This window comes from Myxine glutinosa, chromosome 6 (assembly GCF_964187855.1).
Source record: "Myxine glutinosa chromosome 6, kmMyxGlut1.1, whole genome shotgun sequence".
NCBI classification, from domain to species: Eukaryota; Metazoa; Chordata; class Myxini; order Myxiniformes; family Myxinidae; genus Myxine; species Myxine glutinosa.
The window spans coordinates 90,372,010-90,399,381 of record NC_136266.1 but is presented as its reverse complement, the minus strand read 5'-3'; the positions used below and the strand labels follow the sequence as shown (position 1 = coordinate 90,399,381).

The following is a 27,372-nucleotide window of genomic DNA, read 5'->3' as shown; positions in this document are numbered from 1 at the left end:
GGCATGTACAGTACAGTACATAACTACTATAATATATAGAGGTTGTGTGGCTGTAGCTATGTCAGCAATATTCACTCGTCGATTGGTCGTGGCACTGACCAATTTGATGTGACTGTTTTTCCTTTCACTCATCGATTGGTTACAGTACTGACCAATTGGGTGTGCCCGTTTTTCTGAGCATCATTATTTGTGCCTATTGTTATCGCATCCATGAGCATCAGCAAACACCAGCCTATCTAGGTGGCGTGGCAAATTACACTCTCTCCTCGCCTCAAGTTTCCTCACCTCGCACACCGGTGATTACAATATTGGCGATTGCAGTGCGGCATCTTTGTCGTATTCTTTCCTCACCTCGGGACTCATCATGGTGATTACTTTATTGATTGCGGTGATATTCTTGACAATTTTACGTTTATTTGACTCCCCGGACACTAAATGGCCATCCGTGTTCGGTGGGCCAACACGGGTTTTCCTGGATTAGGTGAGTGTGAGGGGGAGGGGTTGGTCAAAAATTCCATCATACATTCATATGTAAGAAATTTACGTCTCTAGTTGAAAATTACTACATGAATAATTCAAGGTTGAGGTGGAATTTTCATTGGAGAAAATCAAAAATTACAGAGTGGCTGGTAAAACGTTACTGATTTTTCACAGCACTCTTCTATTTTGCTATGTCTTACGCACTTGCCCGATAAATTATGGTAGTATCTTGATGCCATTTGTGCAGAAATAGTTTGAGAGGGATACACAGATATTTCAAGATACATGCTTTGACGTATTGATCGGTCATAAACTTAACACAAAGATGTCCTTCGAGTGGTAAAAAGAGATGAAAATTACAAGTTAACAAGTACTAATTTTATGAGAGATGATTTAGTTATCAAGCCCCCAACCCATCTCTGCTCAAGTAAGAATGGTCACATTAACCATGTAAGAGCAAGCATCATAATTGTGCGGTCATGCCTTGGGATAATATTAAACATGACCATCGTCTGCATACAACTTGTGTTGTTATGCAACTGGGAAAGGTCACTTCATGCCTTTGCTTTGACAGCTTTGCCAAATTCAACAAACTCCACACCAATTACATTGTAAATGTTCCAAAACAAAATTGCCACAACTTTGCCTGCTGATGGCAGAACTAAGTTTTTTTTTTTAACTAACTAACTAAACCAACACTGTCTCTACTCCATTCTGCATCGCTTTGACTCGGGCATGAAATGATGGGCACGGGTCTCATCATGTGTCGCCACCTTTTTCAAGAAACTATTTTCCTCCCTCTGGTAATGTTCAAGTGGCTCTGTTGCCATGGCCACCTCATTTGCCTTTTGATCTAAAGTGAGGTCTTGTGGTTGCTACATTGCACTCGCATTATCGAATTTCAAGCGAGACTGAATAATTGTTTCTACACTTAAAAAAAAAGATATCCAATACAGTCAGGTCAGGTATTTGAGCATGTGCCGGAGCAACATTTCACCGCGTCCACTCTCTGCCAGTATTCCAGGGGCTTCCATCTGACCATCCCCCAGGCAGATGTCTGGCCAATCCCCATCTCCTTGAGATGCTGATCAACCTGCTGCAACCACGAGGCAAGTGGTTGGCCCTTTTGCCTACCCCACTCACGAGGCTTCCTCGCTGAGAAAATCTGGTGAGCTGGACCAGCGATAGGAAAACCAGCCGCATGTCAATGCAGCCGCAGCTGATGCTCATGGACTATACAGGTAACACATCTCATCTGAGTCTCTCAGCAAACGCTCATTTGACACTTGGACTCCTCTGACCCAACCAGCAATGGCCAAGGATTCTCCGAAGAGACCTAGTACCGAAGGAGTTAAGTCATATTCTCAGATCCTTGGTTAAAGTCTGTCTCACTTCTGTAGAGCAAGAGTGGAGCACCATGGACTTAAAGACTCGGACTTTCATCCTCCTGCATAGGTACCAACAGCCCCACACCCCATGATCCAGTGAATCCATGAATCCCCAGGCCTGACCCAGATGTCTATCGACCTCTGGCTCACAACATGCGAAGACATGAATATCACTGCCAAGGTAAGTGAATCTCTCTGTGACCTCAATATCCTCACCACAAACAGCAACAGACAATATAGCAGCATCCAAGATGTCATTGAAAGCCTGGATCTTAATTTGTTACCGCCATTCTTCCCCACATCCCTCATTTCTTCAAGTCTCCCTCTATTTTGTCCCTCAACCCTACCGTTGATGTGTTTCCCACCTTTCTATTGTTCCTTTTGGTCTGTTACATCCTGATCAGTTCTATGTTCCAGCTCCTCCATGAGCCTTGACATTATATATAAAGAAAATCACTTGCTGCATCACTTGCTTGGGGTAGGCAATGTCCTTGCACCACATTTCAACATCTAACTTGTTTTTACATGTTCTACAATAAAGATTTCACATCAACCTTGACCCACCCTCGTCGATCTGAACATAAATCAAACTAATAATTTCACATAGTGTCAGGAAATATTATTTTACAATGAAGGGATAAATGCAACTTCTGCATTTCCGTTATTTCTCTGGACGTAGCCGGTCTTGTCTACGATCGACTGTAGTAAACGAGATGACTGAACTGCATTGTATCTGTCACTCCACACTGCAACAGGAAGCTTGAAGCATGAGTTGCATGACTTGGTTTCAACCAATAAGTATAAACAGCCAAAGAATCGAAACAGACAGCAACATCCACAACATTCTGAAAGACCAAGGGGATATACTTCGTGAGATATGGCGGAGAATCACTCCTTCAACCTATCAAATATTTGATATCTGATGTCAAAAGTAAGGCCTCTGTAGGATTAAATATTGTCAAGCCGGTAGCCCGACGAACACCAGCCTTGGACGGATAGCCGGACGGTCTTTAATTTCCGAGGCAAACGGCCGAATAATGGCGGTTGTTTTTATGGCACGCGCGGGACAGAAGGCAAAGATGTGCTTACCTGGACAGAAGCCACACGGGTTTATTCTCGGACCCACGAATAAAGAAACACACACGACAAATAAAATGCAACAATAACGAATTTAATGAAAGTAATTGTAAGGGATAAAAATGAAAGGTGAGGAAAGTCTAATATTTTCCTACTTTGAGGATCCCCCACTCAGACACAAAGACGAACAAGGGAAAATATCAAATAAAAATAAATGCTCCTTTTCGTGCCAGCACCTAACTTGTTCAACGAGCTCGTTTGGTGAGGTCTGCAGTACAAAGTGGCCTGAATCCACTTGCGTGGGAAACGCTCCAACAATGGCACCGAAACCACGCGCTGGAAATGCTCAGGCAGCAAAGCAAGCAAGCAGCCAAGACTGCCACCTTTCACTCTCCACCGTCAAGTGCCATGCGGATCCCAACTCCTTGATGAGCCCAAAGTCCAACAACACCCCCTTCTCCAATGTTGCAAAGGTTCCACAAAGCTCCTGTTGCAGTTTTGCAATAAAGGCAACCCCCCTATAGTTAATTACACAACAACATGTAGCCTGCAGTCGTTAGTTATTTCTTATTAAATGTAAAGATTAGTCCCCTTTCCAGTGTGTAGGAATTAAAGCAGATATGCGTTGAGTTTAGGCAGGATTTCGTACAGTTGAACAAAGATGTTGGTTCGGGTGCAGGGAGGCATGGCTAAGAATACAGTCCACGTGATCAACCGCGGCTGTGGTGGGTGTGGCTAACAGAAAAGCCCACGTCACCAACAGGTAAACCAATAGGAGGGCGTATATACGTCACCAGCAAAGCGCCAATGACATCGTGAACACGCGAACGCCCAATGAAAGATCGTGAACACGTAAGGAACCAATCAGGTCATGCACCCTTCCCTAGCAACCGGCCAATGTCATCTCAGCCAATGGGAGGCTGTGGAACATTCTGGAAAGCCTTTAGGGCCCGATATAAACCGAGGTCGATGGCATTTCGCTCTCTCTCTTGGTCTCTGGAGCCCTCTCTCGTCGATCGTATTGAAGCTGGCTGTCCTGTGTGCTGGTTTGTCCATGCTGCGCTTCTTCTTCGTCCTGGGTGCTGGATCGTCATCTGCGCTGAATCGTCCTCGACCTGGATCATCGCTCGTGCGGACATGGACGCGGCAGTTCATCTCATGTACCTTATCCAAGCTGCACGGCCGGATCGATCCGTGCGCCACGCGAGTGGACTGCCGGACCGGGGGCTGCACACAGCAGCGGCCACCCTCGAGTCAGTCCCTGTACGTTTCCATTGGTATGAGAATAACCGGTGTGTGATTCATTCCCCGTCTGTGTGTGAAGGCGCCTGTCAGGGATTTAGATAGGTAAGAATTGCTAAGTTAAAAACTGCCTCTCGTCCATTTTATCTGTGCCTTGTAAATAAAAGACATGTACATTTTTTGCTCCTTTTCAACCTGTTCGTATCGTCCTTTTCTTCATTGGCCTAGCATGGTCCGAACTGAATTTGACTAGTCGATTAGACCCATCAATCACGCATAGTTAAAACCGCGAGTCACACCAGCGCAAAAACCGCTCGGCACAATCAATCAGAATAAGGTGTGAAATCGCGAGAGGGTTCAAACCCCGGTTTCTCCGGCCGCGTGTCTCGAAGGTATTTGGGTGTAGTGACCAGTAACCCTTCGGCGCGTGGCTGGGAGATTGGCGATTGAAGTTGCTTCGCAACTCGTCGGGCGTGAACTTAGTCACGGCCGACGACCCTGTGGACCCGGGGTCTGAGGGGAACCGGGGACTTTGCCCCCCCTCCCCCCCCTTTAGTACGTCGACAATCCCGGGATCCGCAACACTCCAAAATGCCTCCTCCAAGCTCACACGAGCCAGAAGCAGCCAAAAGCCAGAGACAGAAACGACAGAGAGAGAGAGAGAGAGAGAGAGAGAGAGAGAGAGAGAGAGAGACAGAGACAGAGAGAGAGAGAGAGAGAGAGAGGGAGAGAGGGAGAGAGAGAGAGAGACAAAAGCCAAAGAGCGACTCTTCTTCTTCCCTCCCTCACAATGCTGCCCACGAACCCAGGAGCTCCTCACTCGTCGAAACTACACCATACGGCTCTCTCTGAGTTTCCCTCTCAGAAGTGCCCACAGAGCAAAAAAACTAGCCCCTTCACCAAGCGCAAGAAGCAACCGAGAGCGCGTGCTCTTCTTCCTCTTACTCAAACCCTCTTGATGACGTCACTCTGGCCAATCCCGAGTCCCATCGAATCACCCCGTGTCTCCACAACCAATGACGAGGCTCAGGGAGCGGCGTGCCGGTTACGATCCTTTGGAGGCAGGGTTTAGTTGTTGATCGAGAATGTTTGGGCTTCTGTCGGCAATTATGCCGGTTATGGCTGGTTAATGGACGGTTGTTGTTATTGTTGTTGTTGTAACGAACGTGAGCTTTTATGGCCGCCCTTGTTGCAATTACAAAAACCTAAGGGAAAAACCACCGAGGGCAATCACATACTGGGGGAAAACTAATCTTAACCCCTATCTAATTACCATAACTTCACCCCTCGTGTGAAGACACGTAAACAACAACTTAATACATCGAGATGTCTCCTGCTCATCCACGGTCCATGCTATACCTATACAATCCTATCTGTGCTATGGTATTTCATCATCTACCCCCACGAACGTAACAATATATTGTTGAAGGAAATGGCAGATAACAAACACGTGAAAGGTTATTGTTTAACTCGGTTATGGGGAATGCATTCAAAACCATGTGTGTGAGTGCAAGGCCAAGAACCAATAAATCTGCACAAAAACACATTAACGGACAGCATTGGAGCATTTGGAAAGCACTTAGAGCAAGCTGTTGTGCCTGCTCTTGCCCTCCTGGACGTCGTGTTTTGCTTAGAAAAGGGTTCCTTTTACACATTCATAGCAATTCCAGTACAGTTAGCAGGTGCTAGTCCATCATGAGTAACAAGTCTACCAAAAGGCCAATATAATCATTGGGTATATAACCAGAAAAAAAACCATTGCAACTCACTCAACACATGATCACATTCACCATACTATAGTTATTCTGAAGAACATGCATGAATGTATCAGTGATTCCACGAACGAGTGAGGCTCCGACATGCTAGCTAGTTCTGTGACACCAGCGTGGCCAGTGGACTAACTTCTTATAGAGACGAGCGGCTGTAAGCCATGCGAGATCGAGCGATACCAGGTCTGTGATGCCCCTTCGATGCCCAAGGCCACACGACCTACACCGGACTGACCAGAGATGCAGTACGTAGTGGGTTAGATATCTGTTCCAAATAATCTATCCATCAAGAACAACAGCTGCGACAAAAATTGTTTTAAAAGATGAAATTGACTGCTGAATTTGCGCCAGGTCATTATGGGCCACATCGAATTGAGATAATTACTCCAAAAACTGTCGGATTGGTGTTTCACTGGCAAGGCTTTGCATCAAAAGTGTACTGTCCCTTGGATGGACGTTAGGTTGGGTGTTCCGTCTGCTAGCGATAGCTGGCCGATAGTAAACATCTTGTGGTGTATTTCGCGAAGAGCAGGAAAGTTATCGCCGGTACTCTGAACAACTCCCAAGTTCCTGCCGTAACTACTACTGGGAAGGCAAAGGAAAAAAAAAATAAAAAAAATCTACAACTGTAAATGTTGGTAGAAATAACCAGGAGAGAAAATATAGCATGTGCTTCATGTACTGTTTAATTCACAAAGTACAAGTCCAAAAGGATTTCAATTTTTTGCAATATGATTACTTCCTCTGGGAAGATAGTCTATTCATCTCGTTGTTCCTTCAGTCCTTTAAGCCACAGACCTCTTAGGGACACAAGCGCATGCACATGTTGGCTATACGAACAAAGAAGAATATTAAAAGCAAATATTGTAAAAGGATATGAACAGACAAATTAAGGTAATGGCTCTGATTGTGTCATTTAAAAAGCGCAATAATGTGAAGTGCATAAATGTACAATTTAGGCAAATGAGGTATAACAAGCTAAGTAAATAGATGATCAAAGGTGGATGTATTATGGACCAAATGATCTCCTCCTGTCCTTTACAGTCTCCTGTGCATATTTTTTTTTCCTTCCAGCTGAGATAAAATCAGCAAAAAATAATAATTTAATAATAAAAATATTTAATAATAATAAAATAATAAAACTAATCAATAAACCTTCTGGAAAATAAAATAAAATGGAAGAAGTGTGGCTGATTTTGTGTAATTTCGAACAAGGTGTGCAAAAAGCCGGACCCTCCAGTGGATTGGCATTGCTAGTCCGTGCACGAGGACTGGGCGTGCCAGTGGTGCTGAAAACGCAGAATGTGTCTAAAAATGGCTCGCTGCACAGGCGAGGTCTAGGAAAGGTTGTGCTGATTAACGATTTTCCATTACACGTGGCTGTCATGCCGCTTGCGCATTCGGATTCCGAGGAGCATCCACCTTTGTTCTGGGAAAGAGCACGCACGATTGCTGCCTGTACAGTTTGGATCTCAAACACTTGACTTGGCAATAAAAGCTCAATCCCATGGAGGGAGCTTAGGGAACTATGGTAATTACACTGCAAGCAGAAGCCATATCCTGAAGTTCGTTTCAAGGTATCATAGGATTGAGGGCGATCAAGAGGAACTAAATGTACGAGCGAGGAGATGACCCATCCTGACACAACGTATCTGAATGTTCGAAAAACAAGATAATTCACAATATTGTCTAAGATACACGGATGGTATTCTTTTACAGTATAAAATATACCGGTTAGACTTTTTTGGGAGCATCGTGGAATATTGAGCATTTCCTCCGCAGAACCTTTTGACCACGCCAAACACTTGTGAAACAATATTATTATCTACAATGATACAATTAGAGGATCATAGTGGCGTAAGGCACAGAAAATATATTTTACACATTTATAGCAATTCCCAGGTAGAATGCAAGTGCAACTACATCCTGGAGAATACCATGACAGTCTGCCAAAGGGATGATGATGATGCAATCAAAGACCATGTGACCAGCAAATTTGATGTAATAACGATAATTACAACGAATTTGTTATCACAATAATCTTCACAGGCTTCTTTGGATTACAACGAGATCACAAACATACACACACACACACACACACACACACACACACACACACACACACACACACACACACACACACACACACACACACACACACACACAGATACACAAATAAACAAACACACACATACACATATAAACATACACACACAAACACACACATTCACAAACACACACACACACACACACACAGATACACAAATAAACAAACACACACATACACATATAAACATACACACACAAACACACACATTCACAAACACACACACACACACACACACACACACACACACACACACAGATACACAAATAAACAAACACACACATACACATATAAACATACACACACAAACACACAGATACACAAACACACACATACACAAATAAACACACACACACACACATACACATATAAACACACACACAAACACACATACACATATAAACACACACACACAAACATATAAACACACACACACAAACACACACAGATACACAAATAAACACACACACAAACACACACAGATACACAAATAAACACACACACACACACACACACACAAACACTCATACACAAATAAACACACACACACACACACAGAGATACACAAACACACACATACACAGATACACAAACACACACACACACACACACACACATACACAGATACACAAATAAACACACACACAAACACACATACACATATAAACACACACACACAAGCATATAAACACATACAAACACACACAGATACACAAATAAACACACACACACAAACACACACAGATACACAAATAAACACACACAAACACACACAGATACACCTATAAACACACACACACAAACACACACCTATAAACACACACACACAAACACACACCTATAAACACACACACACAAACACACACAGATACACATATAAACACACACATACACATATAAATACACATACACACACATATACAAACGATTGCCTTCATTGTGAAATATTTTCCAATAAAAACTGACACCTCTACAGTTATAACACAAATGATTGGCCACATTGCATGATTCTCTTTTAACACCTGGATAATCGCTGTAACATTGGTATAAAAGGTATTGCCCATTTAGATCTGCAGGTAATTGAAGTTTTTCATAAATCTAATACATTGGACTCTGTATAAATAATTTAATTGGCTTTGATGGATTTTTTTTGCAGTTTCCATGTAATGTCCCAATGAGGATTTTCCATTCTTACATTCCAAGAACAATAGTGACGTCATCGTTCGCCGTCCGTACAATCACATGGGAACATCACCGGAACCCACGTGATGGTCTCCTCCCTGAACCGACGCTCTCTGCCAGCGCTGTCATGCCAGTTCACCATCGCTGCCGAAACGTTCTCCGTTGGACGCACCGAGCATTGCCAGGATAAAGAGCATTCTGGGTAATAATTATTTCAGGCCTAGCGTTGGGCTGCTCGGCACAGCAAGGCAATGGAAAATAAATTCAATATCGCACTTTGTTATTCATTTTTATTGGCAAATCGAGTGACTCCACCATGCAAGGCCAGTTAAGGTCTTCGGTGAATAATTATTTGTGTATTTTACAAAAATAGTGATGAAAAGGAGGTCGACATACTTTTAGAAAAATGCACAGATTGAGAAAATTTCAGTACAAGGATAAAAATATCCCTGGTGTCCATTATCAGCCATGTGGATTGCAAGTTGTGACAAAAATTTACACACAGTAATCTCTTCCTGCTTAATGGAAGCAAAGGTGAGCGTCAAGCGATTTCACACCTTTGCAGCGAGACAAACAGAATTACTTATACACACAGACACTAAGAAAGATACACACACACACACACACACACACACACACACACACACACACACACACACACACACACACACACACAAAGACAGAGACACTCAGAAAGATACACACACAACTACAGAGACACAAAGACAGAGACACACACAGGCACAGAGGGAGGGGGAAGGAGAGCAAAAGAGAGCGAGAGAGGCACACATACACACAGATAAAGACATAGAGATAAACACACACACACACATACACACACACAGACAGAGACACAAAGAGAGACACACACAAAGACAGAGATACACAAAGACAGAGACACACAAAGTTTTTTTTAAATAAAACTGCTCGACGTCACAATTAGAATGATTTATTGAACAGCAATGGCTAAATCGTTGGATGCCTAAAAGTTCTTACTACTTTTGTTCTTTATTATAGTTCTTATTATACAAACTTTAGTTCTTATTAATTCCCAAACCAAACTATTTCTCAGGTAAAGCAGGGAGATTGCGATGTACACACAGTACCTGAGTGTGCACGGGGTTGCCTTCTTCATCAAAGTGCCATTCCGTGTAGTTTCCTGAGAGAAGGGCACTGAAACAACAACAACCATCCACAAACTTAAAGAACAATTGCTTCAAAGAAAGGAAAAACTTCTTTTTTTTTCAGACGTTTAACAAACAACTATCAGTTCTATATGCCGAGGCAGCAATTCCTGTCTACATTCATGACTCTCAATGGACAAGGGACATCACGCTCGACTCTTCTATAACTATGATTGTTAGTATATTATTTCAATCAAAAGAGTAACAGCCAGGATTTTTACCAAGACAGAATTTTTAAATATCATAACTTTCATAATTTTACTTTGTGGTTCATAGGCCCAAGCCCCCCTCGCCCCTCTGACCGCCGCCCCCCCCCCCCAGATTGCTCACCAGTTAACAAAATCGCTTTAAACGTATCCCTAACCCTACAATGCTGAGAAGGCAATGGCAATCAACAAAGTGCATTTATTGCAGCAGGCTTGCCAGATAGTGTAGAGGTGTCTATCTAGAAGTGTCTATCTAGAGGTGTCTATCTATCTATCTTATCTATCTTAGAGGTGTCTACAGTGCCTTCAGAAAGTATTCACACTCCTTGACTTTTTCACAATTTGTTGTGTTAGACTGAAATTAAAATGGATTAAATTGAGATACTTTTGTCACTGATCTACACATTATGCCCCATAATGTCAAAATAGAATTTGTTTTTCTTAGAAATTTTTGCAAATAAATTTTAATTTTAAAGCTGAAATGTCTCGAGTCAATAAGTATTCAACCCCTTTGCTATGACACTCCAACTTAAACTCAGGTGCATGCAATTTCCTTTGATCATCCTTGAGATGTCTCTACAACTTGATTGAAGTCCACCTGTGGCCAATTCAATAGATTGGCCATAATTTATAAAGAAACACACCTTTCTATATAAGGTCCCACAGTTGACAGTGCATGTCACAGCAGAAACTTTACCATGAAGTCCAAGGACTTCTGCTGGGACTCCAAGGACTTCTCTCTCTGCTCACCTTCACTCCTTCATTCCTCTTTTCTCCCGCCTCTGGAACAAACTCCCTCACTCTCTTCAATCCCACTCCTCCCTCCAGGTCTTTAAAACAGCTGTTCACCACCATCTCTTATCTTTCCCCATCCAAAACCTTGATCTTTTCTACCCCCGCTAATTTCACCCCAAATCCACTTCTTTTAAATATCAACTTCTGTCCTGGAAGTCCTTGGTGTCCTTGTGTTTTATACTTATCCCACCCCCCCCCCCTCCCACGCCTCCTCCCCCCAAGCCCTCTCCCTCCCCCACATCTCCCGATGTCCCTGCTCTCAAATGTTGTGTTTGTGTACTTCCCCTTCTCTCCCCATCTTGTCTACCGCTCCCTCTTTTTATATATTTTTTTGTCTGTTTGATTTGTTTGTGAAATAAATGTTAGCTCTTTCACGAGCCTTGATTCAGTATTCAAAAAAAAAAGAGAAAAAAAAAGAGAGAAAAAAAAAGAAGGAACTGTCCGTATAATTCTGTGATAGAATTGTGAGGAGGGAGAGATCTGGGAAAGGGTAGAAAACTATTTATAGAGTGTTGAAAGTTCCCAAGAACACAGTGAGCTCCATCATTAGGAAATGGAAATAATATGGAACTTCCCAGACTCTTCCTAGAGTTGGCCGTCCGATCAAACTGAGCAACCAGGCAAGGATGAGCTTGTTCAGTGAGGTGACCAAGAACCCAATGGCCACTCTGACAGATCTACAGAGTTCCTTGTCTGAGATGGGAGAACCTACCGGAAGAACAGTCTCTGCAGCACTTCAAAAATATTGGCTTTATGGGAGAGTGGCCAGATGGAAACCACTCCTGAGAAAAAGGAACATAACAGCACACCTGGAGTTTGCAAACAGGCACGTGAAAGACTCAGAGAGCATGAGGCAAAAGATTCTGTGGTCGGATGAGACGAAAATTGAACTCTTTGGAATGAATGCAAAGCACTATGGCTGGCGGAAACTGAGCACAGCTCATCACCCATCTAACACCATCCCAACAGTGAAGCATTGTGGTGGCAGCATCGTTCTATGGGGATGATTTTCAGCAGCAGGAACTGGGAGACTTGTAAGGATAGAGGGAACAATGAATGGAGCCAAATACAGGCAAATCCTTGAGGAGAACGTGCTTCAGAGTGTAAAAGACCTTAGACTGGTGAAGATTTACGTTCCAACAGGACAATGACCCCAAGCGTACAACCAAAGCAACACTGGAATGGCTTCAGAATAAGAACATCAAAGTCCTTGATTGGCCCAGCCAAAGCCCAGACTTGAATCCCATTGAGAATCTGTGGAAAGACTTGAACATTGCTGTTCACCGACACTTCTCATCCAAATTGACAGAGCTTGAGCAAATCTGCAAGGAAGAATGGGAGAAACCCCAAATCCAGATGTGCAAAGTTGATACAGACTCCAAGAAGACTCAAAGCTGTAATCACCACCAAAATGAACTTTTACAAAGTATTGGCTCATTGGGCTGAATAGTTATGTAAATTAGATATTTCTGTAATTAATTTTCAATAAATTTGGAAGAAAAAAAAACATGTTTTCACTTTGTCAATTTCAGATTTCACTTTTAATACTGGGCAAGCTCCCAGCGGAGATATCTTATATTTTTTTGCGCTAATCCCTGTGTACATAAACAGGATGCGCTGGTAAATATATTTCGAGAAAGGACCGGCCAGTTTCGCGTCCTCCTATTTTCCCGCGTGTGTAACTGCTCCGTAATAAAAACGGCTCATATTCTCAAGGCGTTTGTCCTAAGTTCTTCTCGGACAAGCGGACATCGAGCCACGATAAATGGTGCCCTGACTCGGATCACTGGATTCATAGTCCAGAGTGCTCACCTGCAATCTTCTGATTTCAGCTGAGTCGTAAGGTTATCAAAGGCACTTCCCTGTTCAAAGTGCACACAAAGATTGTCACGTGCATCCACTGAGCAAACCTTCGCGGAGACCCATCCGGGATCTGGAAGTTTTGTAAAAGGAACTGTGATGCGTTCAATCGGGGCAGCTTTGGATGTTTCAAAAGATGTTGATATCAAAGATGTTGATTTCAATATCAAAAAGATAAAAAAGATGTTGATATCGAAGATGATGATTTGATTTCAAAAGATGTTGGCTACATCAAAGATGTTGATAGCAGAGGCCAGATCTCTTTTGTGTTTCTGGTTGACCATGGTATGCATTTATTGTTGCATCCTGAAGATCTCAAGACCTTGCCACCAAAATGTGCTCGGCTTCCTGCCCTCAGTGTGCCTTGTCAGCTGAGCACTGCGGATATGCCAAATGACTGGCCCTCTGAGAAGAATCGGAAAAGCTTGTTGGCCAGATTGTGCGTATGCGTGTTGAAAACATCAAAGATGGCTGTTGCACAGTTTTCCTCAATTCTCTTCACGGAACCTCTTTAAACCAGAGACTGTTCGAATCAAGTCATGATTCTATTCCTCAAAAAGAGCCACCAGTCCTTATTGCCCCAAAGGAAAAGTTTGAATTTGTTTTGGTGCTGCAGGCCAGCAGCACACGCAGGGTTTTTTTTTTTGTTTTTTGTTTTTTTTGTATACTTAATCGAGGCTCGTGAAAGAGCTAACATTTATTTCACAAACAAATCAACCAGACAAACAAAATATATAAAAAGAGGGAGCCGAAGACTGGGTAGAGAAGGAAGGGAGAGAAGATGGGGAGACAAGATGGGGAGATAAGGGGAAGCACAAGACAAAATACAAGGAAAGTTCTTGTTCGGCAGATTTATTGATTCACAGCGGAGAAATACTTGTTCTTTTACAATAGAACCAATTCAACAAATAGAGATACACATACGATGTTGAATAAGGATAATTCTGAAAAACCTCGGATAGTCAGCCTCCTTTATGGAGACCAATCTCTTTGAAGTTATAGAGGGTCAGACCCCCAGGCATACTCAAGCTGCTGTCACTTGGACCTCCATAAGAATGCCATTGTCTCTACACTAATGACCTAAAGTCACGAAAAGGTCACCGTCCACATGTGAGGACATCTGCTTCAGATATTGTGGGAGTAACTACTCTGAGATGCTCCAAGAACTCGAAGAAGCCATGTTGAGAGAATACAACTGTCATGACCTTGAGCCATATTTCAACACTTTTTAAGGGCAACTAGTTGCAGCTTTCGTTGACGGTTACTGGTATCGTGCACGGGTGATAAGCACCGATGATACTGCTCAGATCAATGTTATGTATGTCGACTATGCTTCCACTAGCATTGCATATTGTTGGAACATAAGATGACTGAGTGATCAGTTCCTCAACCTTCCACTACAAGCCACTTGGTGCCAACTTGCAGGCTTGGAAAATCTCTGCGTCGATGCAGCAGTTCTTTCAAAGCTCTATTTCTTTGCAAAGGACAAGGCTTTGGTGATGGAGGTCATCAAGCATTCTAGACTGGTCGGATATTTCCAAAAGTTGCCAATCAATGAATCCACGGGCGTTTCTTTGAGAAAGTCGGCACCATATCTTTTTCTATGTGTTTTTGTATGCTGAATCCAAAAAAGTACTGAAAGTACTGAAATCAAATGACCACCTGGCACAGACTGTGACAGTCTTCAACATCCCAAAAGCAGACACAGAGGACATTGCAAAGGCTGGCGAAGAATTTTTTCTGCCACTTTATGGTGGTTCACCTTTCAACCGTTTGGATGATTTCAGACTCGCAGCGTTCAAGAAAAATAACGCCAAAAAGTCGACAAACACTGTTTTCCAAAGGGCAACCCTGCCACCGACCAGTGCAGCTGCTCGTCAGCATTCCTTCAGGACCTACTGCCAGGTTCAGCAGTGGATGGAAAACAACATTGATCCAACCAAATGGGAATGGATTCTGTCCAATGGTTCCCTTCTGCCAGTGCCAACGGATTTGCCTTCAGCACCGGATAAACTGATGCGCATTGAGTCATGCAAGTGCAAGGCTGGCTGCACTGGGGGCTGTGGCTGTCGACGAGTAGGCATGCCTTGTTCGTCCTCTGTAACTGTATGGGGCTAACATGCAACAATGCATTGGAACTGAATGACTTGGAAGACTGATCAAGAATTGTTTGTGAATTTTTAGTTTTCAGTACGTTTTCAGACCGAAAATCACTATTTCAAGCTGACATCAGCACAAATATAACGTCATGTATGATTATTATGTTGTTAAAAATGGGTATGATTATGAAGATAAATGTGTTTACTTTCATTTTTATGTGATTAATGCACCAATAATAATTAGTATTTGAAAGGCATTGGATAATCTATCCATACCCTCTAAATATCCGACACACGATTCTATAGCGGAAATGCTTAAAATGAATGCAATAAATAATTATGTTGCTGACACTGGATGTTTCGGGAACTTTCACAGCATAAAGTTTGGCCCCACTTCTTTTTGTGTGCGAAAAATGGAAACTATAACCTTTATCCCCACCCCAATACCTAATTATACTGGACTATTTGTCATTATGGGGTATTTTGTGTGGATTTGTGACAAAAACTTTAAATTTAATCCATTTTAAATTGAGGCTGCAACACAACAAATGTGAAAAATCAAGGGGTGTGAATACTTTTTGTAGATACTGTATCTAGAGGCGTCTATCTATCTTGGACATGTCTTTCTATCGAGGTGTCTACCTATCTATCTTATCTATCTAGATAGCTTAGAGGTATCTGTCTATCCAGATAGCTTAGAGGTGTCTATCTATCCAGATAGCTTAGAGGTGTCCATCTATCCAGATAGCTTAGAGGTGTCTATCTATCCAGATAGCTTAGAGGTGTCTATCTATCCAGATAGCTTAGAGGTGTCTATCTAACCAGATAGCTTAGAGGTGTCTATCTAACCAGATAGCTTAGAGGTGTCTATCTAACCAGATAGCTTAGAGGTGTCGATCTATCCAGATAGCTTAGAGGTGTCTATCTAACCAGATAGCTTAGAGGTGTCTATCTAACCAGATAGCTTAGAGGTGTCTATCTAACCAGATAGCTTAGAGGTGTCTATCTATCCAGATAGCTTAGAGGTGTCTATCTATCCAGATAGCTTAGAGGTGTCTATCTATCCAGATAGCTTAGAGGTGTCTATCTATCCAGATAGCTTAGAGGTGTCTATCTATCCAGATAGCTTAGAGGTGTCCATCTATCCAGATAGCTTAGAGGTGTCTATCTAACCAGATAGCTTAGAGGTGTCTATCTATCCAGATAGCTTAGAGGTGTCTATCTATCCAGATAGCTTAGAGGTGTCTATCTATCCAGATAGCTTAGAGGTGTCTATCTAACCAGATAGCTTAGAGGTGTCTATCTATCCAGATAGCTTAGAGGTGTCTATCTATCCAGATAGCTTAGAGGTGTCTATCCAACCAGATAGCTTAGAGGTGTCTATCTAACCAGATAGCTTAGAGGTGTCTATCTATCCAGATAGCTTAGAGGTGTCTATCTATCCAGATAGCTTAGAGGTGTCTATCTATCCAGATAGCTTAGAGGTGTCTATCTATCCAGATAGCTTCGAGGTGTCTATCTATCCAGATAGCTTAGAGGTGTCTATCTATCCAGATAGCTTAGAGGTGTCTATCTATCCAGATGGCTTAGAGGTGTCTATCCATCCAGATCGCTTAGAGATGTCTATCTATCCAGATAGCTTAGAGGTGTCTATCTATCCAGATAGCTTAGAGGTGTCTATCTATCCAGATAGCTTAGAGGTGTCTATCTATCCAGATAGCTTAGAGGTGTCTATCGATCCAGATAGCTTAGAAGTGTCTCTATATCCAGATAGCTTTGAGGTGTCTACCTATCCAGATAGCTTAGAGGTGTCTATCTATCCAGATAGCTTAGAGGTGTCTATCTATCCAGATAGCTTAGAGGTGTCTATCTATCCAGATAGCTTAGAGGTGTCTATCTATCCAGATAGCTTAGAGGTGTCTATCTATCCAGATAGCTTAGAGGTGTCTATCTATCCAGATAGCTTAGAGGTGTCTATCTATCCAGATAGCTTAGAGGTGTCTGTCTATACAGATAGCTTAGAGGTGTCTATCTATCCAGATAGCTTAGAGGTGTCTATCTATCCAGATAGCTTAGAGGTGTCTATCTATCCAGATAGCTTAGAGGTGTCTATCTATCCAGATAGCTTAGAGGTGTCTATCTATCCAGATAGCTTAGAGGTGTCTATCTATCCAGATAGCTTCGAGGTGTCTATCTATCCAGATAGCTTCGAGGTGTCTATCTATCCAGATAGCTTAGAGGTGTCTATCTATCCAGATAGCTTAGAGGTGTCTATCTATCCAGATAGCTTAGAGGTGTCTATCTATCCAGATAGCTTAGAGGTGTCTATCTATCCAGATAGCTTAGAGGTGTCTATCTATCCAGATAGTTTTGAGGTGTCTACCTATCCAGATAGTTTTGAGGTGTCTATCTATTCGTGTCTACATCTGAGCTGTCTATCCTGGGTTTGAATCCCAACCCAGCTATAAATAATCATCCTGGTGTTTTGCAGGTAGGGCAGGGCATCAGAGTGCGTGTCGTCCCTCGGATGGATCTTAAAATGGGCGTCCCGTCTGCTGGTTTTCATTGGTGGACGTTAAAGACCCCATGGTGTCCTTGGCAAAGACTAGGTGAGGTTTGGCCAGCACTATGGCCAAATTACTAATTCCTGCGCTAACCAGCAGAGGGCATTGCATTAGTGGCGCAGCCACACCCTAAGCCATTGATGTTACCTTGCAGCCCAGTACTGCATACGTAAGACTGCGTTAATTGTAAAACATTTTCAAAATCGAGTTGCAACAAAACCTTTCATCGTGTGCTTATCGAAGAAACCCCCATCCGCAACAAAGACGAGGATCCTGGCCCCAGCTGGGACATACTTTTTGCCACATGGACAAACCATTAAAATGCTGCATGCCTGCACATGCACATCGCTGACGTTATACTCAGCAGAAACTGTCTCCTTTAATCATTCAGGATGGCATTTCTCAGCAGGAAAAATGCATCTCTCCGCCAATGCTGAGAAAGCATTCAACATCTTTGAAAGAAACCGTCATCTAATGTTGCACAAAGCCATAATGTAAATCCCATGAGTCACGAGATTTTACACAATGTTCAATTTGACCTTCATCAGGGTCATGGGATGACAACATACCATTTGAACTAGGAAAAACGGAACATTCACCTCAAAATAAAATGCATCACTTTTTGTTGAATATGTTAAAACAAGAGAAAAATGACCACAGTGTGGTCACCAGCTGCGACGTGTACAATCATGAGGATATCCGTTGCAATATGCGCTACCAAATTCGACCAGTCATTAAATTATACGCATGCACTAGCGTCTTTTTGTCTTTCAGTTCTGGTCTTGTCCTTTGTTTTGCGACGCAACATGCTTCATCAACTGATTACATATAATGTACGGACGCGAATGTTATTTCTGTTGATGTTAATGTTAATTCATTAATGTTATTTATTAATGTTAATTCTGGGTGGCAGAGGGATAATTTGAAACAGGCTTGGTCGGTAGGGGAAGTCCGAGTGTATGCACATGCGCTATTCAATAATTACACCTAATTTGTGTCAAGTTCTGTGAAACGAGATTGATATGAAAACATTCATGTTGTCTTTGTTGCTAAATTTATTCTGGTTTCTTCAAACAAATCGCGATTTTAGTCCGCGATGTTCTTACCTCATACCAACGCACGTCCAAGTGTATGCGCATGCGCTATTCAAAAATTACACCTAATTTGTGTCAAGTTCTGTGAAACGAGATTGATATGAAAACATTCATGTTGTCTTTGTTGCTAAATTTATTCTGGTTTCTTCAAACAAATCGCGATTTTAGTCCGCGATGTTCTTACCTCATACTAACGCACGTCCGAGTGTATGCGCATGCGCTATTCAATAATTACACATAATTTGTGTCAAGTTCTGTGAAACGAGATTGATATGAAAACATTCATGTTGTCTTTGTTGCTAAATTTATTCTGGTTTCTTCAAACAAATCGCGATTTTAGTCCACGATGTTCTTACCTCATACCAACGCACGTCCAAGTGTATGCACATGCACTATTCAATAATTACACCTAATTTGTGTCAAGTTCTGTGAAACGAGATTGATATGAAAACATTCATGTTGTCTTTGTTGCTAAATTTATTCTGGTTTCTTCAAACAAATCGCGATTTTAGTCCGCGATGTTCTTATCTCATACCAACGCACGTCCGAGTGTATGCGCATGCGCTATTCAATAATTACACCTAATTTGTGTCAAGTTCTGTGAAACGAGATTGATATGAAAACATTCATGTTGTCTTTGCTGCTAAATTTATTCTGGTTTCTTCAAACAAATCGCGATTTTAGTCCGCGATGTTCTTACCTCATACCAACGCACGTCCGAGTGTATGCACATGCGCTATTCAATAATTACACCTAATTTGTGTCAAGTTCTGTGAAACGAGATTGATATGAAAACATTCATGTTGTCTTTGTTGCTAAATTTATTCTGGTTTCTTCAAACAAATCGCGATTTTAGTCCGCGATGTTCTTACCTCATACCAACGCACGTCCGAGTGTATGCGCATGCGCTATTCAAAAAGGCACCCCAACAACAAGAACAACAACGAAGTCCTCTCATAGAGCTGCTCGTCGCAGCTAAAAAAAACCCCAATCTGGATGGATTTACTCTCCTGTCTTATTGTTGGCATTATTATAAATACTTGTTCAATTACAAGGAACTAGCAGCACGTACCATTTTAAAAGTCTTTCGTATGACTCGGTCGGGCGGGTGAGTTGTTAGGGAGGGTAGGATTCAGACCGCCGACTTCCCAGACTCAGAGCGGACCCTCGAGCAATTACGTCACCGAGTCTGGTTCACACGAAACTCATGTCATCCCCCATATATACCCATGATCTTTTCTACCCCATTCCTACCAACCTCAAGCCTCTTGCTGGCAAATCACCGCGTTTCCTCCCTCTTCGCCACCCACACCAAGTCCTCGTCCTCTTGTGTTTGTTCATACTACCCCACTGACCCAACTCTCAGTTCCTTCCCTTTTTATCCTTTGTCACCCCACGGCCCACTCTTCCATGAGCCTTGATCAATTGCATTTCAATATAAACTGTGAAACAACTATACAAATGGTGCTTTGTAATAGCACAAGGCAAGCCATTTCCCAGAGACAGAGCTTATACATAAATCCTCGAGGACTGGTATCCTGGTGAAGCATCAAGCACATAATAATTCTTGCTGTTGTCAACTCATTAACAAAATGATTAATAGTGCTGTCACGTGGTGCCTTATCTCTCCCTTACAGGTGTAAACAGTTGTTTGAATGAAAAGAGACTAGTGGGTGCATGGTGTACAAGCACCCCCAAACCCACCTCTACATGAAAGGTGAGCAATATGCAATGGATCTCCAGCAACACCACTTTTCATCAGTCGACCAATCACACTACCCTCCCTCCCTGGGTATGCAGATTAAACGTCTGAAAACATTTTAACAGCGGCCATCTTTCGCAATTCTACTTCATCTTTCATATGTAGTTTCACATTCCAAATCCCGATACATTTTTAAATCAATGCCAAAAATGAGTTGAGTGTGAGGGCGAGTATTGTTACCTCTGCCACCAAAGGTGGATGGAGGTTATGTTTTCACATCTGTATGTTTGTTTGTCTTATTTGTCTGTTTGCCTGTATCTCAAAAAATTGTGGACGGATTCAGACTAAATTTGGTGGAGAGGTTTGGTGTGTGACAAGGAAGAAATCATTAGATTTTGGTGAAGTTCCAGATACTAAACTTTTTTGAAGCGATTCTTCACCATTGAGAGATGGGGCCAAAATGATATATAGCACGATATTTGAAAATGTTGCAGTCGAGTTATGACAAAACTTGGTGGATGAGTTGGTTATGTGACAAGAACAAGACGATTAGATTTTGGTTCAGGTCCAAATCCAGATGCAGCGTATCAGTGAGATACCAAACAAACTGTTCAACCTGGCGGAGGTATGCTCTCTACCAAGTGCTGTTCTAGTTATCTCTATATATTTTGCAAGACCTCTGTACGGAGCACATGAAGCTAGCACATGGCAAACTAGATGGTATTCATAGAATACTTACCCTGTGTAGTCAACTTGGTGTGAGCCAACTCTTCTGTTTTTGAACGTTTCTTTTTTTTTTTGATCCAATATGGCTGCCACATCACGTGAGCGATGACATCATAAATTTATATTCTCCAAAATAATTGTTGCAGAGATCATACTCAATAAATTTCAAACTGATCAGACTATGCGTTGTCCCTGTTGAATTATAACGTCATAATTATGGCACCAATGACGTCATCGTTAACAACCCCTATTCCCCATATGGAGTTATTTACAATGAGCCACGTTTCAATTTTTTCCATAGAGCAGTTTTGGAGATATAGAGGTGCAACGTTTTTTGGTTTTTCCAAGATGGCGTCTGTAACACATGACCTATGACGTCATGATTATCATTAAAATATTTAACCTTTGGTGAAATAGGTTTTTCCTATGGTGAAAATTTCGTGTCCATCAGTCCAATAGTTGCTGACATTTTTTAAAATTACGATTGGATGGATAAGTGTTGTATTTGTCGAATTACGACATCATAACGAAGGCACGGATGACATCATCATTAACATATGTGGGTGCAGTTCAAAATTTAGTTCACTTATTCCCCATGGGGAGTAATTGACAATGAGCCAGGTCTCAATTATTTCCATGGAGTGGTTTCAGAGATACAGAGGTGCGAAGTTTTTCCAAGATGGTGCTTGTACCACGTGACCTATGACGTCATAATAATCAGTAAAATATTCTACAGGACGAGGCCCTCCTATGTTGAAAATTTTGTGTCAATCGGACCAAGAATTGCAGAGAAAAGAATTCATACTGATCGAATAAAGTGTTGTACTTGTCAAATTATGACGTCATAATTAAGGTGCCGATGACATCTTCATTAACATACCTTATTCCCCAAGCAGAGTACTTGACAATGAGCCATGGTTCAATTTTTTTCCATGGAGCGGTTTCAGCGATATAGAGGTGCAACTTTTTTTCGATTTTTCCAAGATGGCGCCTGTACCACGTGACCTATGACGTCATAATTATCATTTTAAAAATTCCACAGGTGGAGCCGCTCATATTCTGAAAATTTCATGCCAATCGGACTAACAGTTGCAGAGGAATTTTTTTTTTCATACTGATCAGATCAAGTGTTGTGCTTGTCGAATTATGACGTCATAATTAAGGCACCGATGACATCATCATCAACGTATCTTATTCCCCAAGGGGAGTACTTGACAATGAGCCATGTTTTCCATCGAGCGGTTTGGGAGATATAGAGGTGTAACGTTTTTCCAAGATGGCGCATGTACCACGTGACCTATGACGTCATAATAATCATTAAAATATTCTACAGGAGGAGGCCCTCCTATGGTGAAAATTTCATGTCAATCAGACCAACGGTTGCCAAGAAACTGATTTTTTTTAAATGCAGACACGTACGCACCTGAATGCTTAACTCCGCTTTTTGCTTCGACATCGCAGGGTAATTACACAGATACCAGCATGTGTTTATTAACTTTGATTTTATGAACAGACATCGGTCTCACTCGCTGCGATCAAGGACATTCGGGACAGAATATGTAAACCGATTATCAAAAACACCACACTGCGCAAGTTACAAACACATAAACACACCTCATGAGCTGTCACCTGGCATGATCCATTTCCCAATTTTCAAAATGCAGAATTTCAATATTGAAGGACTTCCAATTCAGAACTTCTGCTTCTTTGCTGTTATAATCAGCTCGTTCCAGAGTTGGACATAGTCGATCCGCAAACTTGCGCATATAAAGAATATCGCTTATGCCAACGATACTGTGTCAAATTCTCTATAATTGAGGGTATGATCAGAGCACTTCATTATTATGCCACAAGTTTCATGATATTTGCCTTCAGATTCTTCTTGTTTTCAGTTTATTGGGTTCAGCAATCAGCTTCCCTGACAGTTACATTCAACAACAATTGCTATGCCTAACTTCTTTATCATGGCAATAATTTATGGCCCAGAGGTATACCGATACACACACTCTCCTCTAAGCTATGTAGCCTGGGTCCAAATCCCGACCAAGCTATAAAGTGTCATACTGGTGTTTCACAGGCAGGGGAATTCATCAATTTGTGTGCCAATAAATCATTGGAATCTCCCGCGATGAAGCTAACTCCGAGGACCTTTCACTCACTCACCGCAGGCAGGTAGGTGGTCATTCTTTCTACCGACTCCTCTCTGGCCTTGCCCCCCCAGCTCTCTCTGGGCTCTGTCCCCCAAATATTCCTACAGGTCGCACAAGATCTGCCAGCAACCCTCTTATGGTGAAATTGCCAAAATCAAGACTCTCTGCTCACCTTCACTCTTTCATTCCTCTTTTCTCCCACCTCTGGAACAAACTCCCCTACTCTATTCAATCCCACTCCTCCCTCCAGGTCTTTAAAACAGCTGTTCACCACCATCTCTTATCTTCCCCCATCGAAAACCTTGATCTTTTCTACCCCCGTTAATTCACCCCAGATCCAATTTTTTGAAATACCGACTTCTTTCCTGGAAGTCCTAGCAGTGTCCATGTGTATTATAACTCTCCCACCCTCCCTCCCCCCTTCCCATGCCTCCTCCTCCCAAGCCCTCTCCCTCCCACAGATCTCCCGATGTCCCTGTTCTCTTCTGTTGTACTTGTGTGCTTCCCTCTCTCCCCATCTTGTCTCTCACTCCCTTTGTTGTATGTTTTGTGTGGCCGTTTTTTTGTAATTAATGTTAGCTCTTACACGAGACTCGATCTTGTATACAAACCTTTATTTAAAAAAAAAAAACCCTCAGGTGGACGTTAAACAGGTGTCCCGTCTCCCAGTATTCATTGGTGGACGTTAAAGATCCCAATGTGTTCCTGAACAGTAGGCGAGCTAACGCCGGCACCATGAACAAATTACAAATTCCTGGCATAACCAGCATTGGGCATTGCATCAGCGGCGCAGCTGCACCATCAGCCAAAGATGCTGCACCGCAGCCTTGTGCTGCATAGAAACGAAGAAGATAGTAATGTTTCCATGCATTAGCCTCGACTACTACATACTCCTCTAATAGCCCCAATTAATCCCACCTCCCTGTAGGGTTGGCCGGTGAAAGATTTTGGCCTAGGTCTTTCACGAACTGGTTGGCCAGGACCGACATCCGACCTGAGCTGGTTCAGTTGGTTTGAGCAGGAAGTAGGAATTTGTTCAGGGTGCAGGTGAGAACTTACCTACTCCTATACCATGGGATCATTCGTAAACATCCAGCAACAACTAGTGCTGGTAGACGGGTCCTCCGGATGAAAATCCTTCCCAGGGATGGTAGAAACATCGATGCCTGCCATGCAAGCGAAACACCAGGATGACAGTTTATAGCTGGCTCAAGATTCGAACCGAGGCCGGAGTGCTCAAAAGTGAGTGTGAATAACTTTAAGCTGTAATATTCGAAACGTACAAAGAAGCATTCGTTTTGAGGTAGGTACTACTCATTCAAGCTATGACCATTTCCTGGTGTGCGCTCAAGTTAGTTGAGCGCACAAGAGGAAAAAATATTACCTATGAACATGAGCTCAGTTTGAAATGCCTTGGCCATGTTAAATAAACACATCCAGAGAGACAGATTAACGTAATATGTGTATTACCTTTCTATGAATTACCTGAGGTTTCCATTGATGCTGGAAAATTAGCGAAGCAGCCAATTGTACATATTCACCAGTTGTCCGACAATCTCGGTTTAACAATTTCTTGCCAAATTCACTTTTTTTTATTTTTTCTCCTCATTTTTTTTCTATCCACAGGATGCTCCTTCTATTTCAAGACCCCCAGTTTTATGTCCACAATTTGACTCGTTAATGGTTGTGTTTGATATTTGCGAAGAGCAAGAAGAAGTTGCAATGTCGCTCCTCTTTAAAATATGTCTATGATGTTATGGATTATAATTAGCCCACCATAAGAGGCCTTAAAATCACAGGCACCATATAATTACCAGGCCTCAGCAGATTGCCCAATTGGCTGGGAGACATGCGGTGTAATTCCATCCCAGCCTCAGGTCCTGGAAAACTCCCAAGGAACCGTCACATCTCGATTTCCAGCATAAATATTCCCATTAAACGTTGCGGCAGCAAAACAGACGATGTTAGCAATTTACTTCAAAACTCATCAACATCCTCCACCATTCACCAATTTACAAGGCCATCAGATTTTCAGCATTCCTACGTCAAACGAATAGCCATTGTAAAGGATATAAAAACAGTATTCATTGCTCCCAGAAGTGCAGGCCGCCATGTACAGAATTAGACAATTATGCTCGATTCATTCATTATTTTTATAGGCCTTAAGCCATCATTCCCTGTGTGTCGCAAGAGACGACTAACAGGGTTGGCGGCAGGAAGGGCATCCGGCCATAAAACATTGCTTCAAAAAAGGGGACCACGGTGCCCGAAAAAGGCCAACCCCTGCTCTGCGGGGGAAAATGGCCTCCAAAGGTGGTTCTTCTTCTTCGTCTTCCCTTAAGCCATCAACTATGTCATTGACCATTAAATCCAAACAATTGGGCATTACAGTATATCCACAACCCCAACAACGATTTATCATTCGTTCTGATGAGGTTGTAATTGGATTTCTACCGGATTTCATGAGAAATCAGAGGAAATTTTTGTAAGTCGAGTTACATCTCGGAGCCATAGTGCCTGGCTAGGTGGAGCCGCATTGCTCTGGATCTCAGCCAGGTACCGGTGGTCACGTTCTCAGATGAAACCATAAAGCTCTTAGACAGTACAAAGTACCTCGGAGCCGGAGGTTTTGCCATCAGGGTTAGTTTCCTACATCCGGACATGGAATTCTTAACCTTTCAAATCGATATAGTAAGAGTAACATTACCAAATGCAATCATATGTTGCTCTTCTCTCTGACACACACACACATATATATATATATTTATGATTTAAAAAATCCTTTGGCACAGAAAACATTTTTCTTTTAATGTCAGTTGTGTGTTTGTGCAGCCTTTATATTCCGCACAGAGATAGTCAAAGCAGCATCCTGTGTTTATGATGCAACAGGTAACCCATCCTAAAGGTGTTTGTGCAGCCTTTATATTCCGCACAGAGATAGTCAAAGCAGCATCCTGTGTTTATGATGCAACAGGTAACCCATCCTACATCATTTTATCAAGTGATTCATACTCATAAGTGAAAATGTTGGACTTCCTCACCTTGGAGGTAATTGCCACTCCGATTACTTTAACATTATGTAAACCGAGTTTCTGCCAATCCTGTGCATCCTAAATCTTCCCGCAATTTGTTTCCCACCAAAACTATGATCATTAAATCCCAAGACTTACTGGTTAAGATCCAGGTCGAGGATGAAGTGCTGGTCAAACGCCTCCACCAAGAAGCTTACTTGTGCCACGTGCACCCCCTGTGGATGGAATGCGAACCTTGGATTAGGAAATGCTCAACATTCACTGGGGATGCTGCAAATGAGCACAAAAGGTAATTGGATCCAATCTCTGCACCACACAATACCCTTCCAGCACCACGAATCTTGGCTGGCACAATCGCCTAAAGGTAAGCACGCTCACCTCTGAGCTGTCTAGCCTGGGCTTGAATCCCGACCCAGCTATAAACTGGCATCCTGGTGTTTCACAGGGAGGGTGATTCATCAATGTGTGTTCTGTCCCTCAGATAGACGTTAAATTAATGCTTAGGTTTATTGGCAAGGGTTAAGCTTGGGTGGGTTGCCTTTGCCTTCTCTGCAGTAATTAAAGCAGGAATTTGTAATTTGGTCATTGTGGCGGCGATAGCTCGCCTACTCTTTTTTTTTTTTTTTTGTATACAGAATCGAGACTCGTGTAAGAACTAACACATTGCACATTAAAACATGCGCAGACACATAAAACATGCAATGAAGGGAGCGGC

The 27,372-nt window shown here is 42.4% G+C and overlaps 1 protein-coding gene across 1 annotated transcript in view; it reads right to left on the bottom strand.

Annotated features, from left to right (window-relative positions):
- Positions 1-27,372, bottom strand: part of ADAM11 (ADAM metallopeptidase domain 11) — a 168,411-nt gene that overhangs the window by 138,088 nt on the left and 2,951 nt on the right. Inside the window, exons 4-5 of the mRNA XM_068120641.2 lie at positions 26,796-26,872; positions 10,352-10,418 (exon numbers count right to left, since the gene is read on the bottom strand). Of these exons, the coding sequence (XP_067976742.2) occupies positions 10,352-10,418; positions 26,796-26,872 (144 nt within the window). The remainder of the gene's footprint in view (positions 1-10,351; positions 10,419-26,795; positions 26,873-27,372) is intronic.